The 17,108-nt window shown below is 44.5% G+C and overlaps 2 protein-coding genes across 3 annotated transcripts in view; one reads left to right on the top strand and one right to left on the bottom strand.

Annotated features, from left to right (window-relative positions):
* The window catches only part of LOC115088270 (myosin-9-like), a 50,447-nt gene extending 44,164 nt beyond the window's left edge, over positions 1-6,283 (top strand). The window contains exon 8 of the mRNA XM_029596388.1: positions 5,480-6,283. Within this exon, the coding sequence (XP_029452248.1) occupies positions 5,480-5,683 (204 nt within the window). The 3' untranslated portion in view covers positions 5,684-6,283. The remainder of the gene's footprint in view (positions 1-5,479) is intronic.
* Positions 6,284-6,595: 312 nt separating this feature from the next.
* LOC115088269 (WAP four-disulfide core domain protein 8-like) overlaps positions 6,596-17,108 on the bottom strand; it is a 71,885-nt gene continuing 61,372 nt past the window's right edge. For both annotated transcript variants that reach the window (XM_029596386.1, XM_029596385.1), the window contains 2 exons: positions 14,350-14,502; positions 6,596-6,983 (listed from right to left, as the gene is read on the bottom strand). In XM_029596386.1, the coding sequence (XP_029452246.1) occupies positions 6,958-6,983; positions 14,350-14,502 (179 nt within the window). In that variant the 3' untranslated portion in view covers positions 6,596-6,957. The remainder of the gene's footprint in view (positions 6,984-14,349; positions 14,503-17,108) is intronic.

Raw genomic sequence — 17,108 nt, 5'->3', positions numbered from 1 at the left:
ACAACCAGGTGACGATGTGGTACAATCACAAGCAGGGCAGCACGGGCTCCTTCCCCCTCTGCCAGGAAGCAATATAGGTCTGGGATTGGGCCCTCTTCAGGGGGATGTATCTACGGGCCACCTACCTGCCGGGCCACCTGAACACGTTGGCGAACCGTCTCAGCCGGTCCTTCCAGCCCCATGAATGGTCCCTGCACCCAGCGGTGGCAGTCGACCTATTCTTCTAGGACAAGCAGGATGGTAGTCCTTACATGTGGGTGATTACAGAGCCCCAGACTGCCCCCTGTGATCAGAGAGACTCACAGTAGCCGAATAAGGTGCCAATGGGCACAACACAACTGCGGCGCTGTGTGAAAATAGGGACAGTCTGGCCCCACAGTTGGGTTCAAGACTGGAATAGGTTGCGGAGGACAGACTGGCCAAAAGCTCTGTCTTGGCGACTATCCCTGTCAAGGCAGTAGTGTGCCACAAATGTGTGGAGAGAACTCCAGGTCGCAGCCCTGCAGATTTCGGCGACAGGGACCATATGCAGATGAGCCCCTGACGCCGTCATAGCCCGTACAGAGTGAGCCTTCACCCTGCCAGCCAGCTGCCAGCCAGCTCGTAGCAGAAGGCAATGCAATCCGCTAGCCAGTTGGATAAACTTTAACAAAGGTTTTCTGTGCTGGGCTCCATCTGATGATGTCACCCACATGTGAGGACTAACATCCTGCTGTCCTAGGAGAATACCTGTTACAGGTAAGCAACTGTGCTTTCTCACTTTTCTTATTACTTTATTTTCCTTGTCATTACCTGGTTCTTACTTGCCTCTCAGCTTACCTGGGTTTAGCTAGCTTTACCATAAGGTATTTAAATGTGTATATCCTTGATGTGTTCCATAAGCGTATATTTTATCCTGTCTCACACTGTATCAGTTGCAAGCTTCTGAGTGATTTATTCTGAGACAGGATGTATTAGAGTGCCTTTGTATAGAAGTTTTTCCCATGAGCGGATGGGAAAGGGGGAGGTGGGGAATTCAAGAAATAGTTATGACTTTGATTAATTTGATTTGATTTAATCTGATTAATTTAATTTGTATTGCGTTGTTTTGTTAGTTCTTATTGCATTGAGGTCTTGTAGATTATTGTATGTGGCTCCTTTTTCATTGAGGTGTTTGGTTACTTGTACTTATGCTATGTTGCTTAATAAAAAATTTAAATGGAAAAAAAAATAACATTTTGTGAAATAAAATGCTGAAGAAGATAATGCATCCAGACTAAGTATTGTGATACTCGTGCAACAATATATCTTATTTTCTGAATGTATAATTTTTTTGAATACTGTATCACTGATATTAACGGAATATTTATAGGGTTGGCTACTAGTCTTAGTATATACCGTATATTACTGCATTAGTATTTCTGAATACATTTTAAGTTGTGTATAACTGTATCTGGCTATCTCTTTCCATTGAAATACATACATACCCTCGACTTTCTGTCATCTAGATAGATATTCATTTAGCGAAAATATGTTGGATTGGTGTTTATGCCACCAGAACTACAAATCTTGCTAATTTAAGGCAAAATGCAATATTCAGAGATTTCACCTTTTATGGTGTTTCCTCATTAATTCATGGAGATGGAAAATGACTGATCACCATCCTCTTTATAACCCCTCCCCCTTTATGTTTTTGAATATCTTATCTAGTCACCCCTCATTCTTCTTAGGATTGGTGATACCAGAAGTGCAAATGGTGTATCTGCATAGGGCAGAAGCTTATAGGAGCAGCAACGAGCAGCAGTCACAACAGAACAATAGGTCCTGATAACTCAGATTCAGCACTTTTAATCACTTTGTTTTTTCATCTTTCTTGTATACAAAAAACAGCTGTACAAAGTACTGATTTTCACTGTGGCTTACATTTTATCATGGTTTATGCTAGCGTTTTAGGCTTTTTGGGGTTTTTTTTTAAGTGGTTTGACTCGCTTTGTGTTTACAGCTCTGACAAAATCCGAGTTGCTTCCTTTCAGTTCTCTTTCTAGCATTTAGGGAGCAAGGTTAAGTTTCCCCTGGCAAAGTTATTAACTGCTGATTCACGGCCTCTTCTTCTCTCCACTCTGCCAGCCAGAATCATTGGTGAAGGAAGAGCGTAGCAAACTGCATCGCTTCCCCTATTAAAATCTCTCCTTTCTGTTTTAACTTCTCTACAATTTGTTCTTTGCTCTGCCCCTCAACTGTAATGACAGACAGACACTAGCATCACTGAGCAACTTTGAATTGTGTTTTAATAATGGTTTATTGGTCATTCTTGTTTTAAGTATTCATTTGTTATGGGAAATTATTTAGGGTAAATACTATCAGATAGGTGGTTCCTTTAACAAGTGCTGGGGAGCAGACTTGCGTGTGTAGAGGACCAAGGAAATATATGAGCAACTACAGACACTGCAGCTCATGTAAGCCAAACACATGCACTCACACCTTGTATAATTTGTGTGATTCATTCTATATTTCACCAAAAGACTCAGTGTAGCCATGCTTGGCAACACGTACTTCTTTTACTTATCTATCCCTTTCTTTCTCTAATGCCTTCTCGATTTGAGGTCCTTGTACCATAGCAGGGGTGAAGTCCTGCAGGGATATCTCTCAGGGTCTGGGGTCATCTTCGCTGCCTCAGCATTGTCTGGTGTATCTACTGTTGGCAGTTGGAGATGTGGTTGAAGAACTGGCTTGCTTCCCCAAAACCCCTTATTTTACAGAGGTTTGCTCTATAGGCTAGACTATCTTTTAGTTCATTGGTGGGTTCTTGGCGGGGTGGCTTTTGACTTCTTGATGATTGGTGGGCCCTTGTTGTGAGGGTAGAGTCTGTTATCCTGGGACCCACATCTGCTTCTGTTGGAGTCTGTGGCCTACACGACACCCGTCTTTATGCAGTGCTCTAGAGTGCTGGCTATTTTCCAATAATGTTTTATTAGTCTCTATCAGGATTCTCAGTTGACTGATAAAGGTTGTGGAAAGTCCTATTCTTCAGGCTTCAGGTCCAAGGAGAGACAAACCAAGTATCCTGGCCTACCTTATCCTGTTCTTATGTATCCGTAATCTGAACCCCAAATCCTACCAAAACACAATGACTAAGCATAATGGAGCCTCGCTTAATAGTACTCATCTGTGTCTTACTCAGCCTGAATATTTCTGCCTTACTCTGACCTTAACATTATTCTAGTTTTATCTGATACTGCTCATGTTATATTTAATGTAATATTTGTAAGTGAATGTAATGTGAACTGAAATGGACTAAACATTCTTAATGTAATTGATTCAAGAAGCATAATAATGGTCATTGATATTTTAAACTGAAAAAAGTCTTGCAGCCATCAAGTCCATCTCTCTTCTAGTGGTGTACAGCGACCAGCATATGCATTATTTACAGTATGTAATGCCATCTGTGAACCTAGCACTGTACAAAGTAATTGACTGTGCTCCAAAGAACTTCCGATCTAAGGGCCTGATTTGCTAAGATTTTTTCCCCATAGGCCCAGAAGGGCAGTAATCAAAAATTTTTATTTATTTATTTAAAAACTTTTCTATACCGTTGCTAAGTTAAATACCATCTCAACGGTTTACATGTAGGCACATATTTAATGTAGGTAAAAGTGTACTATAGTACATTCTAACAGGTGCCGTCAAAGGTATGTGGGTAAACTTGTGTTTACCCATGTAAAAATGCAATTTGATTATTGTGTGCTTTCCCCCACCCATCCCTTTCCTTACTGTGGATAAAAGTATTGCGTACTGTTTCTTGGCACAGGTACTTTTTGTTGTACCCACATTTAAAAACAGGCATGGTTAGGTAAGGGGAGGGGGAAGGTAAACGCAGTGATTACATTTTCAAAACACCTTCCAAATTTTTCAACACTTAGGGGTAGATTTTCTAAAAGTGCGCCCGCACATACTTTTGTTTGCGCACCAGATGCGAACAAAAATACGGTGGATTTTATAAGATACGCGCGTAGCCGCGCGTATCATAAAATCCGGGATCGGCGCGCGCAAGGGAGTGCACATTTGTTCAACATGCGCGCGCCGAGCCCTGTGCGCGCTGCCCGTTCCCTCCGAGGCCGCTCCGAAATCGGAACGGCCTCAGAGGGAACTTTCCTTCCACCCCCCCCGCACCTTCCCCTCCCTTCCCCTACCTATCCCCCCCCCCCCCCCACCTGTGTTTTAAAAGTTACGCCTGCCAGAAGCAGGTATAACTCGCGCGCGCCAGTGGGCTGCTGGCGCGCGATTCCCCGGCCCGGGATCCATTTCGGAGGCCTCGGCCATGCCCCTGGGCCGGCACCACGCCCCAACACGCCCCCCGGAACACCCCGAATGTTGCATCGGCCCCGACACGCCCCCCCCCCCCCACCCCCGGAAAGCCCCGGGACTTACACGCGTCCAGGGGCTTGCGCGTGCAGGGGGGGTTTTAAAGGGTTACGCGCATAACTTATGCACGTAACCTTTTTAAAATCTACCCCTTACTGTGTACCTACTTCAATGTAGGAGCAAAGTAATAGCCATGGTGTGTGCACCAGCCCTCGCTTTTAAATTATCCTCAGGCCTGCAAGCTGCCTGCCAGCTGCCTGCCCAGCAGCCCTCAGACCAGGTGAAAAGCCTCAACGAATCGGGCCCAAAATTTGAGCACAAGGCGGCTATGTGACTTGTACTGGATCGTGCACAGCAGGTGGATGAATGGTGGCAAAGGGAAATCAACATAGCATCTTCAGGTTTGCAGCTCTAGTCCCTGCCTAAGACGGTCACCCCCTTCATGAATGTGCACAGTAGAGTTTTACATAGTTAGGTCATATTTCAATATTTCAATATTTCAATAAATAGTTCAATAAATATTTCAATAAATATTTCAATAAATATTTCATATTTCAATATTTCAATAAATAGTTAATTCTCAAATTAACTATTTATGTTCATTTATGTTTATTTATGTTTATTTATGTTTCATTATGTTTTCTCAAATTAACTATGTTCAATGTAAACCGCTAAATGTTCAATGTAAACCGCTAAATGATCGTTTCCTTAGCGATAGTTATGGTTCCTTGTAAACCGGGGTGATATGTATACTATACAGGAACCCCGGTATATAAATTATTTAAATAAATAAATAAATAAATAAATATTGTTCTGAACATCTGTATTTGATATGTCATTTGTGTTGCGTATGTATCTGCAAACAGTTTGCTTGCATTTGCAGCATGCCTCCCTATCTTCTACAATCTTTAAACTAAGTCTGGCTATCCTAATTAGGATTTATTAATGTAAATTCTGCTATACTCTACTGATTCTTAAAACCTGCCTGCTTTAAGCTACCTGTGCATGTGATTTATTAGCCTAAGATCTGGATATTTTTTCCTAGAGGTGTCTTTTCAATCAACATATATTTTGTTTATTAAAAAAAAAAAAATCTTCGCTTGGTCTGTTTAGTTATACTTGTTTTCACTCATTGCAGCTTTCCGGCAAGGATAAAGAACTATTTCAGATGACATCTAGAATAGAGAAGCTTGATGAGGACGTTTTGGCCCTAATATCTAAGCATACACTGCACCTCCCTGAACAGCTGGAGAGGTGGCAGAAGATGCCTGACATGGCACATTCTACGAGGAGTTTGACCAAATCATTGACTGATCTGGCAGGCAGAACTAACGTGTACTAGCTCTTGAACAGCCTAATTACAGACACCGAGTTAAACAAATCAGTTCTACATTCCAGTCCTGGCCAGTGCTTAGCTCCAGTGGGCTCCTTGTCTAGCCATATTAACACACAAATACAACCACGCCTTTCACTGATTAAAACAGATCAGAGATTGTAACCACAGCTTACCATTGCTTGCTGATGGAGGCACTGACCAAAGGAATGCCTGTTGACAGATTAACATGAGAAAACACGTCCCATGCTCCTTATCAAAACTTGGGAGTATGAACTAGATGGAGGATACCCATGGATTTAATTGCTCTCCCATGTAGTCTACTGTGCCCTTGGTTTTAGGCAGCATGTGCATGGACCTAGATTTCGAACAGTGTTAGGTAGGGAGATAAGGTGATAATTGTTTCTTTTTGCATCATGTGATATTGAAAGTCAATCTGGAAGGTTAAGGGCCAGATGCGTAAAAAGGTTCTTCCCATTTTGTATCGATTAGAAAAAATTCTTTGGCCCAAAATGTTTCAGTGGTATACTGGAACTTATGCAGTTTCTTGTTTGTTTAAAACCCTTTATTGTAATTTTTTTTTAATTTTTAAATAAATATTCCTTTGCTTACCTGCATATATATTTTTTACTCTTTTATTGAATTGGTATAATATTTTGTTGGTTTTATTGTGTCAGTTTGTTGGAGATGAAGGATGATCAATCCCGTTCAGGGAAGAAAGCAAACTTCAGGGGAGAGTGTCATAGAGTAACTACAGCAGCAACACTTTGCCGCCTCCCCCCCCCCCCCCCCCAAAGAATGATTAATATCTTCCTGTGTGCGGCTTATGGTGGGGGGTACAAGAGGAAACTGGTATACTCCCTGTCATGGTTACAGAATACCACTGTTGTTGGAATTGTGACAAATCTGAGAATGCAGATGCACTGTGGGATTTCTTTATTAAAATTGCTCTGTTGTAAGACCCATCAGACAATGTCAGAGAGAAAACAAAGACCAAAAGTCTGCAGAAATAACTTCTCAACTTTATAGAAACACCAAATTAAATGGCAGGTAGACTGCAAGGTCCATCTAGTCTGCTTACTTTCCCTGCTGCTGGCACTTTTGTTTGTATCTTTACACCTGTCACTCCCTCATGCACACATAACATGTAAAGAAGTCTGAAAATTTAAGAGGCAACTGGAAAATCCATCCAGAGCACCAAGATCCTTGTGCTGTAATCATCTGGAACGATGTTTTCCCCAGTCAGTATGAATCTAGGGTCACATGGCTGCTTTTACTGTCATTCAGAAGCTGGGAGTTCCATTGACTGCTGGAAGGAAGAAAAGAAGTCAGTTAGTGTAATCCAGAATGTGGTAAGACACAAAGCTCTATATATTAAAGATTTCAGAACCTAAATTACCAAATAACTTAAATAGTTCAATGGTGCTTTTAAAGTGGCCTATTTACCAAAGTAAACTAAGGTAACTAAAACGTTAAATGCCAAATTTGGTGCTTAATGCACATTAAATCCACATTAACTTGTTATTGGTAACGTCTACAGTTAAGCATTACTAATAATGACAAAAAATCCTCTTTAATGTGAAAAAAATATAATTTGCAAATTATGGGTATGCATAGAAAAAAATGTTGGTTCCTGTTTCATTTGGTTCAGATCATAAGCTCATTCGTTTCATTTGCATCATTTGTTTCCATTAAAATCAATGCATCTTATTTTTCACTCTAACTTTGGGGTTTTCCACTCAAGTTTTATGAAACTTACTGGCAGCATCAGCAATAGAAGCAACAGCACCCCAAAACAGAAGGAGTGGCATGAACACCCTGTAGCACCAAAAGAGTGATAAAGGACACCAACAGTGACATGATCAGCCCAAGCCACTTGAAAAGGGCAAATGGCACAGTGACATCAACACCCCAAAACACCAAAAGAGGGGCAAAACAGCACAAATAGTGGAATGAACAACCCGAAGTATAAAGTGAGGGATGTGGCAACAAGCACAATAGTATGAAACCCCTCAAGGCATAGAATGAGGGTGGGGCTTTTACTGGTACAATCAATGAATACCTTAATATGGATACACAGGGAACTTCTGATGCTTGCTAGGTACACTTAGAACTAAATGCAGGAGTCAGATACAGGGTCATTGACTCTAGCACAGAGAAAGGAAGCTGCCCCCGGTTCCCTGTATGTACCGGATCAGTCCAGACTCCTGGATTCATTGTTAATTGCTGAATTGAGCTGGACAGCTCTCTTCAGCGCAGGAGAGGAATTTCACAGTGAGGCTGCTGTTAGAGCAGTAAAGTATAAAAAAAAAAAAGGATCCGGTAGGCAGGAACAGGTAGGAGCTGTGTCGACTCTCTCCTCACACCCCCCCCCCCCCCCCGGCATGGTTTTGGGGGGGTTTTCACGGTGTTTTCTCAGTTTCTTTTTGGTTTTCTGCCAGTTTCTGCTCAAATCGTCGGCGCCACCGCAATGGTGAGGGGGGTGGCTTGTTGCGCATGCGGGTCCACTCTGGCACGCCTAAATTGCCGCGGCCTGCATTTCCAGGGGGGAAGGCCCTCCGAACTCCCCAGACCGGCTAAACGACGGAGGTGCATGTCTTGGCCTTCCCCAATAGCGTCGGCAGTGACCGCGAGGCATCCCGCCGCGGAAACCGCGGACATTTTCAGTCCCTCGGGGCTCGAGTCCCACCCAGGGATTAAGACAGTTGGAGAGTCGTCCACTTTCCTATTGGTTCCTTGTTATCAGAAATTATTTTTTTTGTTTAATTGTTCGGAAGTTTATAATTCAATGGGGTTTTTTTTTACGATGTTTGGTATTCAGTTTTGGTACAGATTAATACTGAGAAACCGCAGGGGGCATCAGCATAGTTAAAGCAGTGGCAGTTTTACTTTCTCTGTCTCCGCCTGCTGGCACGGATGTATGAACCCAGGAGTCTGGACTGATCCTTGGTACTACAGGAACGAAAATTATCAAGTAAGAACCAAATTATCTTTTATAGTCAGTCACTGGCCACTCTGCATATGCTTCAAGAGAAAATCAATATCTCTGTATGTTTCTTACAGACACTAACACACTGCCTACCTGTTGTAGAAGAGAAGTACAGTCAATCTGCAGATATATAGCTACACTGTAACCCTCTGACAGATTACAATTTCTCCTGCTGATAGCAGCATAGCTATGTCATAGTGACAGTGACTGTAGGAGCACATCTTGCTTTTGCCTCTAAAGCGAAAAGAAGGGCCACTTGCAACTGTTATGACCGTCGACCGCGGGCGGCCATGGCTGACCCAACTCACATCCTGCCATGCCTGGCCCTCCACTCCAGGGGAACTTGCAGCTCTGGCCAGCCATTTTTGCCTCGCTGTTCCTGGCCCTCCTTCCTCCACATGGCAGCTGGGACGCTGCCGGTCCACTCTCCGACTCCGGGCCTTCCTAGGCGTGTGCCATCTGTTCTCTATTTAAAGGGCCAATGGTGGGAATCCCTGGGCTGTCCCCGACTGATGACATCATTACCTTGGGATATTTATGCACCTCCTTTGGCCTATGCAAACTGACTTGACAACAAGTTCCTTCGCCTCACTGGTGCTTGTTCCTGTCTCTCTGGACCCGTGGTTCCTGCCTTGGATCTCCACCTGCTGATCTGGACTCTGGCTCGGGTACCCGCTCCTTGGGGGCCTGCTTGCGCTTCCTTCAGGAGACCTGGTCTCCAGGCTTCCCCGCTCCTCGGGGCAGCTCCTGCGCTCCTCACCAGAGATTCCATCTCTATGCTTCCCCACTCCTCGGGGCAGTCTCTACCTTACCACTCTGGAGACTTTGACTCTACGCTTCCCCGCTCCTTGGGGCAGCCTCTACAACACTTCATCAGAGACTTTGACTCTACACTTCCCGCTCCTCGGGGCAGCCTATGTCACTACTTCAGAGACTTGACTCTGTGCTTCCCCACTCCTCGGGGCAGCTCCTATGTCATCACACCAGAGACTCTGTTGCTATGCTGTCCCGCCCCTCGGGACACTCTCTGCATTATTCCTTCAGAGATCCTGTCTCCACGCTTCCCTCTCCGGGGCCTGCCTAGCGCACCTCTGTCTTGGAGGTTCCTTCTCTGATACATCGTATCTCCAGTCCTGCCTAAGTACTGTGACTCCTCCGAATTGTGCCTCTCCGTCCCGCTCCTCGGGGTGCCTCACAGTATATCTCAGTGCAGGTACCTGCGATCACATGGCAGTGACGCAGGATGTTCTCACGCTACTGAACTATAGTCGTGTCCCTGCTGCAGCTGACCTCGCCTCCCAACGGTGAGGACCTGTGGGGTCCTACCCCTCAGGTAGTACCAACCTCCACCTCGGGCCAAGGGTCTACGAAACCCACAAATTCTAACAGCACCCTGATGTCTGCTCCCCTGCGCTAATAGAGCAAAGGGGTCTTCCCCTTACAACCCAAGAGCTGAGGATGGCCTCCAGACCCCCATGTAAAGCACTTTATGCCCATGCCTACCCTTCTGAAGACTTCCTTCAGGGCAGAAGTGATCCCCACTTGCCCCTGCCCTATCAGTTCCAGTCTAAAAATGCTTACCTGAGGCTCTCCTTTGTCCTGCACATGAGGTGGAGACCTCTACTGATCTGGAATACTTGATCTGAGGGGTTATTTTCTTGGTGGGAGGGAGCTTGGTGTTACTACTGCCAATAATGCCCATGCATTACTAGCCACAGATAAAACCACTTGCCAAGGGCTCAACACCCTTTACTAAACACTGTGTTAATGCACAGATGTCTGTACCATAAAGTTTTATACTGCTTCGCCTTTTTCCAGTTGTTTTTTTTTTTCAAACTTGTCAAACAGCATTGCAGAGCTCCGGCTGCTGTCACTGATATAAGCTTGAATGCTTTGGTGTGTCAGCACCTTTCTTCCTGCTTCTGATGTGGAAAGGGTGGAATGTCTTTGCTCATCAGTGCTCATGTGTAATTTTTGTAAGCAGTAGGCCTTGTAAATGCCAAAATGAGTAAATATATTTTGGTCACCTTTCAGTGAGCTTACAGTGATTTCCTGCCCTTCTGAGTAATACAGCCATTTCTTTCACTTCTGTATTTTTCAATGTTTAGAACATACTTTTAAGAACAATTTTGAGGCTCCAACTTGAATACAGTCACCAGCTCACATCTCTGGGTTTTCTAACTTATAGCCACAATTCTCCTTATGCATCAATGAATGTGAACACCTCTTGGTTGAACAACAAGGATCAGAAACTAGATCCAGGAGTATTAAAGAGGCACGTGGGCAGGAAAAGAGAAAGAAGCAAGACAGCCCCTGACTGACCAGGAAAATAAAAATGCTATAAATGTAAAAAGACAAAAGAAATGAGAAATTACTACTTACCTGATAATTTCCTTTTCTTTAGGACAGTCAGATGAATCCAGAACAAGTGGGTTATGCACCTCTACCAGCAGATGGAGATGGAGCAAGCTGACGTCACAGTATATATATATATATATATATATATATATCTGCAGTGACATCAGCCTGCCAGTATTCTCTTCAAAAGCAACTGTGGACAGACTAGCAAAAAACATGATTAAAAACAGAGAACCATTTCAATACTCTGCCAACAGGCACCATTGAGCTCAGACAAGAATGTATAACACTAGTCTAGGGACTGGAGTAACACCAGTATTGCCTGTAACACAGGTACACAGGAGGATCATTATGCAATCATTCGGCAGTCAAGGGAGGGAAGCTAGATTTATCTGAATGGCGCCGGCCATCCAGTGCTCCTAACATGTGACAGGGGCCGGCCATTGGCACGGATTCCCTGTCACATGGTAAGGGCAAAGGGCCATCGGCGCCATTTTTATTAACGCAGCCGATGGCCCGAGAGCAGGAGATCGCTCCCCGTGCCCCCACTGGACCACCAGGTAATTTTAAAATGGTTTTTGGGGGTTTGGGAGGGTGGGGGAGGGTTTTTTTGTTATCGGATCGGGCGCAGCCGATAACAAAAAAAAAAATTGAGCCGGATGTTAAAATTTTAAGATTTTGAATCGGAACCGGAATCTGACCAAAAAGCACTGGCACAAGTTATTTATTTATTTACTTAATTTTCTATACCGATGTTGGTATTTACCTTGACACCGGTTTACAACGTTTCGTAACTAAAAGTCATAAAATACAATAAAAATTTTAAACCAATCAAACAAGTAACTATACATCAGAATCATTCTTAACTTAATATAAAAGAAACAAATCATGAAGTAAAATGATGAACTTAAAATTAAATAATCACATTAAAACATGCCTATTAACATAAAATAATTAACATAAAATAATTAACATAAAAGTTAGCGGGCACTTCTGGCTGAGATGCCCTAATATGACAGGCAGTGCAAAGAAAAAGGCACTTAGGCTTCTTAGGTATAGGCGCCATTATAGCTGACAGTGCGCTGAGCAGCGGGCTGAGGTGTGCATCTAGCTGTTTCGTTTTTTTTTATATATATATACTTCAAAAATAGGCGGCCAAAAATTAGGCATCCAACACTTAGATGTCCCACACCTAGGCACCTAACTAGGCATCCAAGACTTAGGTGTCCCAAAGATAAGTGCCCAAAATAAACTTAAGCGCATAGTACAGGAGCCCAAAATAAACTTAAGCGCATAGTACAGGTGCAGCCACTAGGGCTCCACATAACTTGGATGCAAGGACCATAAGGTCCAACTGTGTGGCCAAAAACTAGGCAAGCAACCTGAGTGCACAGCTAGATGCACACGCTGAACCAAAAATCCTGTAGTGGGCAGCCTGAGAAAGCACACGAAATGCCGTTGCGGCCTACTATGCGATGCACAGAGAAAAACCCTCAGAGCGGGGCCTAGCCTAAGGAGGCTGCTCAACCTGCCAGGCTGCCCACTTCCCTCAGCCTCCCATAGAGCGGGACAAATGTCGGAACGGCGCACTGAGCATGGAGACTAGAGGAAGGAGGAAGCCCTACGCAACAAAAGCCTCCTTCTGAGTCTCTGTATATTACATTATTTTTTTGTTAAACTTACTGGAGCTCAGCCTTACCTGGCTTACAGAGATGATCTCTGGCTGCGGGGGGAGAGGGCATGTGCCATCACTGCCGCGCTCAGCTTCCTGCACCTGCTGCCTTTCAGCTGCTTAAGCAGCTAAATCCATGCTGGCTGAAAACCAGCTACCAGACCAAGGCACTCAACTGAGGGACCACAGAAATCACCTCAGGAATTCTCAAATGGGGGAGGAACCATTTAGTATCACCATAAGAGAGCGGGACGAATTTATTTCCTTAATTCTCCTTTCTCAAAATGAATCAATCCCCAGTAGGGAGATGCATTTCTGCCATCCTCTGGAGACGGAGAATACTGACAGGCTGATGTCACTGCAGGGGTATATGTACTGTGATGTCAGTTTGCACCATCTCCATCTGCTGGTAGAGGTGCATTATCCACTTGTTCTGGATTCATCTTACTGGACGCTAAGAAACAAAAATTAGAGGGAAGCAATGCAAACAAAAGTGTGGGGGGGATGGTGGTAAGAGGAAACATTTTAATACCTTGGATAACTCTGAGAGGCAGTGCTACCTTAACGTGCGTAAACCTTTGGACTATGTAAAAAAGGCCTCTTGTTAGGTACACAATTTAAACCTTGTAAATTACACAAACGGGAAGGCTCCGAACTGTTTTTATCAAACTATCAGCGACACATGTTCCACTGCTCCTTTCCCTTTTTGCAGCAAACATGGTCACTGGCCAGCACCCAGCTGAAGTCCCGTTCAAAGTGCACCTTGCAGGACTACCAGCACCAAACCCTTGTGCTTCGGCATCCTTTGCTGCTCTGCTGTTAGGAATCTCACAATGCAATGTTCCCCCAGCTTAGCTTCTGGCCTGCCAAACCTGACACACAGAGCAATTGGTAACACAAGGAACAAACCCCAGGAATCACCCTGTATCCTTTCCATTTCATCCCATATGTGACTATGGCTTGGCAAAAACTGTTTTTGTTTTCTTTTTCCTTTTTTTTTTTACTGTATTTTTTCATTTTGTTGCCTTACTTCACACATAAAACTGTGTTCGCCTGCCTAAACTTGTATGTGCATGCTTACATCGAGTTTATGCATGTAAATGATGTATGATCACACGGAAACAAAACAAAAATGAAATGAATGGGCATTCCTATTTCTGACTAGTTGATTTATCTTCCTCACTGAGGTAAAAAACCACTTTAACATCAAATCGGCTCCAGTCATGTACGCAGCACTGGTTCTGTCTTAAAATATCATCTGCAACTGATTGCCACAAAAACTCATGGAGACAGAAAGCACAACAAAAAGGGTTTAGAGAGTCATTAAACCGATGTGTAGAAGACAGGCTGCTGAACACAGTCAGGGATGTTACCCCAGGTTCATTGCATCTATGAGCCCTAACTGCTGGAAACTGGAAGGGTGTGCCAGGGAGATCACTCTGCGCAAGCCCTGCTTCTTAATGCATCCCCTCTGCATGCTGCACCTGCTGCTTGCCACTGCTGGAAACAGGACAGTGGACTAGAAGACGTTCCAGTGTAACCCAGTGTGCTGTCATTTTCATAGAACTCACGCCCATAGCACAGAACCCTTTCTCTCTCTGCCCTGCTGCGCAGGCTCCTGGCTGTCTTATGAGAGCTTAGCATTCAAAGTGATACCTGTGCTGCGTCTGGGTCTCATGCACACACGTCCTTTCTGCAGGGGACAGCACTTCTCATCTCCGGGGCAGTCCCTGTCGTCATGACACTTATCGGAGCACTTTTTCTTCTTCTTCATTTCCTGAACTTTATGGGGACAAACCCCTATTTTTTCTGGAGCAGAGAAAAGCAGGTGCACCAAAATGAATTTGCAATTAAAATAATACATTTCATTTGTATTTAGCTATAGGAAAAAAGTCCAGATTTTATTATCTCAGATAAATCTTTAACTGCTTTACACCCACTTATATCTAGAGACCCTCGCTATTACTCGGCAGCCTTCTGTGATTGCGCTGTGCTCAGAATCCCTCTCTCTGCCCTTTTGGTGCTTAACCTGTGTTCAATTCCCACCTCTATTTACTCCTGGGGGAATTCTGTGCAAAAAAAACTTAAACTTCTGCGCACAAAAACTTAAAATTCTGCAAAATTCTGCAAACTTTATATTGATCAAAATAACACATGACAGTCTTTAAGTAATTACATTTAAAATTAAATCAGAAAAAAGTTATTACTTAGAGATGCAGAATTTTAAATATTTTGAGCAGAATTTCCCTAGAAATTCACTGTAAGAGGATCCCTTCCACTCACTCTCCCTACTCCCCTGGTCCCTTTGCCCTCTCAGGCCTCAACTCCTCCATCTGCCTGTATCTCTCCCCTCCACCTCTAGGCTCAGCCCCTTCCACTCTACCAGTCCCAGAGTTTGACCCCATTCTCAGTATTTCCCCTCATACAAGCTCCCTCTGTCCCTCCCTCTCTCACACACATGCTCCCTCTCTCTAGTACACATACACACCCCCTCATACAGGCTCCCTCTCTCTCGCACATACACACACCCACCCTCATACAGGCTCCCTCACTCTCTCGCACACACACATCCTCTAATACAGGGTCCCTCTCTCTTGAATACACACCCACACAAGCTCCCTTTCTCTCTCACACAATCATCCTCACACAGCCTGTCTATGTCTTTCTCTTATGCATCCCTTCACACAGGCTGTGTCTCACACTTACACAATCCCTTCAAACAGACTAGCACCCTCACATACCTTTTCATACACACACGCTTTCAATCTCACACACATACACACTCCTTCACGATCTCCTCATATAGGCTTCCTCTCTCTGGCACCTACACTCAAGCATCTACTCCCCCCCCCCTCACCTCCCATGCAATCTCTCACACCCTCCTGCTCACCCCTGCTCTCTCTTTCACCCTCCCCTCCCTCACTCTCCCCTCTCACACTCCCTCCCCTCTCCTCTCTCATATCCCCCCCTCTCTCACATCCCCTCCCCTCTCCTCTCTCTCACACCCCTCTCCCTCTCCTCTCACACACACACATTCACTATCACCGGGGCCTTCATCTTCGCTGTGAATGGCACGCCGGGGCCTTCATCGTCGCCGCAAGTGGAGCGCGTCCCACGGCACATGGGGGACCATCACTGTGAATGGCGTGCCGGGGTCTTCATCGTCGCCGCAAGCGGAGCGCGTCCCATGGCACATGAGGGCCTTCATCTTCGCGTGCTGCATTCGCAGCATGCCAGGGTCTCCTCTGCCGTTTTCTGCACAGAATTTGCCAATTCTGCACAGAAAATGGCAATTCTGCGCAGGGGGAGAATTCTGTGCAAATTCTGTGCTCTGCAGTAGCACAGAATTCCCCCAGGACTACTCTATGTCTTTTGTTTGTGTTGGTCAGTCATGTATGCATTAGTGAACAGGGAAACCAAGGAGATGGGAGTAAAGCAGGGAAGGGTGAAACATTGCAGATAACACCTGCTTCCCCATAATGTCAAAATTAGCATTTGGTGACTTTCATATTTAAATGGTAAACACAGAAGGTATCTCTCTACAATCCCCTTTTCTGTACTTGCTCTATAATCCAATCTCCCTATTTGGTACTCTCCATCCATGTTCATATGGCCAGATTTAGTAACAGGTACCACATTATAAAGTCGCCCCAAAAACTGGGACTTCTCAATGATCTCCAATCCAATGCTCTTCTTACCCCTGCTTTCCAAGCTCTGGCATGGGGGGAGATTCCCCTGATCTAGTCCTCTGCCTTTCAGCATCATAATCTTAAATCTGTCTCTGCATACTCAGATCTCTGCTTTGGCAGGGCTCGGATCCTCTCTCTATGGTCTCTGGAAGTGCTCTAATCCCTTCACTATGTTCTCTAGCAGTGCTTGGATCTTTTTTGTGATTTCCTGCAGTGCTTCAGTCCCTTTGCTGTGCTGTCTGGAAGTACTTGAATCCTCTTTCTGTGCTCTCTGGCCAGGGCCGGTCATAGCATTTTTGCTGCCTTATGCAAAAAATTGTTGGGCTGCCCTCCATCCCTGGTTCTGTTTTTTTTTTAACACAAAATTTTTATTATTTTCCCCAATAACTAAAACACAATAGAAACTGTCATTCTCATGCTCTATCCTAGTCTCCCTTTCGCTGCCAAAATAAAGCCCTGCTCCCTCTGGCAATCCAAATTGTCAAAATTGACATGCTCCCGCAAACCTATTTTACCCCATCCACAGGTCCAAAATTTCTTAATTGTGCAGGAATGACCCTCAGGTGCTTCTGCCCACCTACCAGTACATAAAATTGGTGTTGGCTGGGCTCTGTAGCCATCACCAGTTTGTTGAACAGAAAAACATGCACCGATGGGTGCTCCCCAGAAAACTCTGCAAAAAAAAAAAAGACACTTGGAACCCTTATAGTATTAAGCCTGTTGTAA

The sequence above is a fragment of the Rhinatrema bivittatum genome, chromosome 3 (genome assembly GCF_901001135.1).
Source record: "Rhinatrema bivittatum chromosome 3, aRhiBiv1.1, whole genome shotgun sequence".
In the NCBI taxonomy this organism is placed as follows: Eukaryota; Metazoa; Chordata; class Amphibia; order Gymnophiona; family Rhinatrematidae; genus Rhinatrema; species Rhinatrema bivittatum.
Note: the sequence above shows the minus strand (reverse complement) of the source record. Positions and strands in the feature narration are given on the sequence as shown.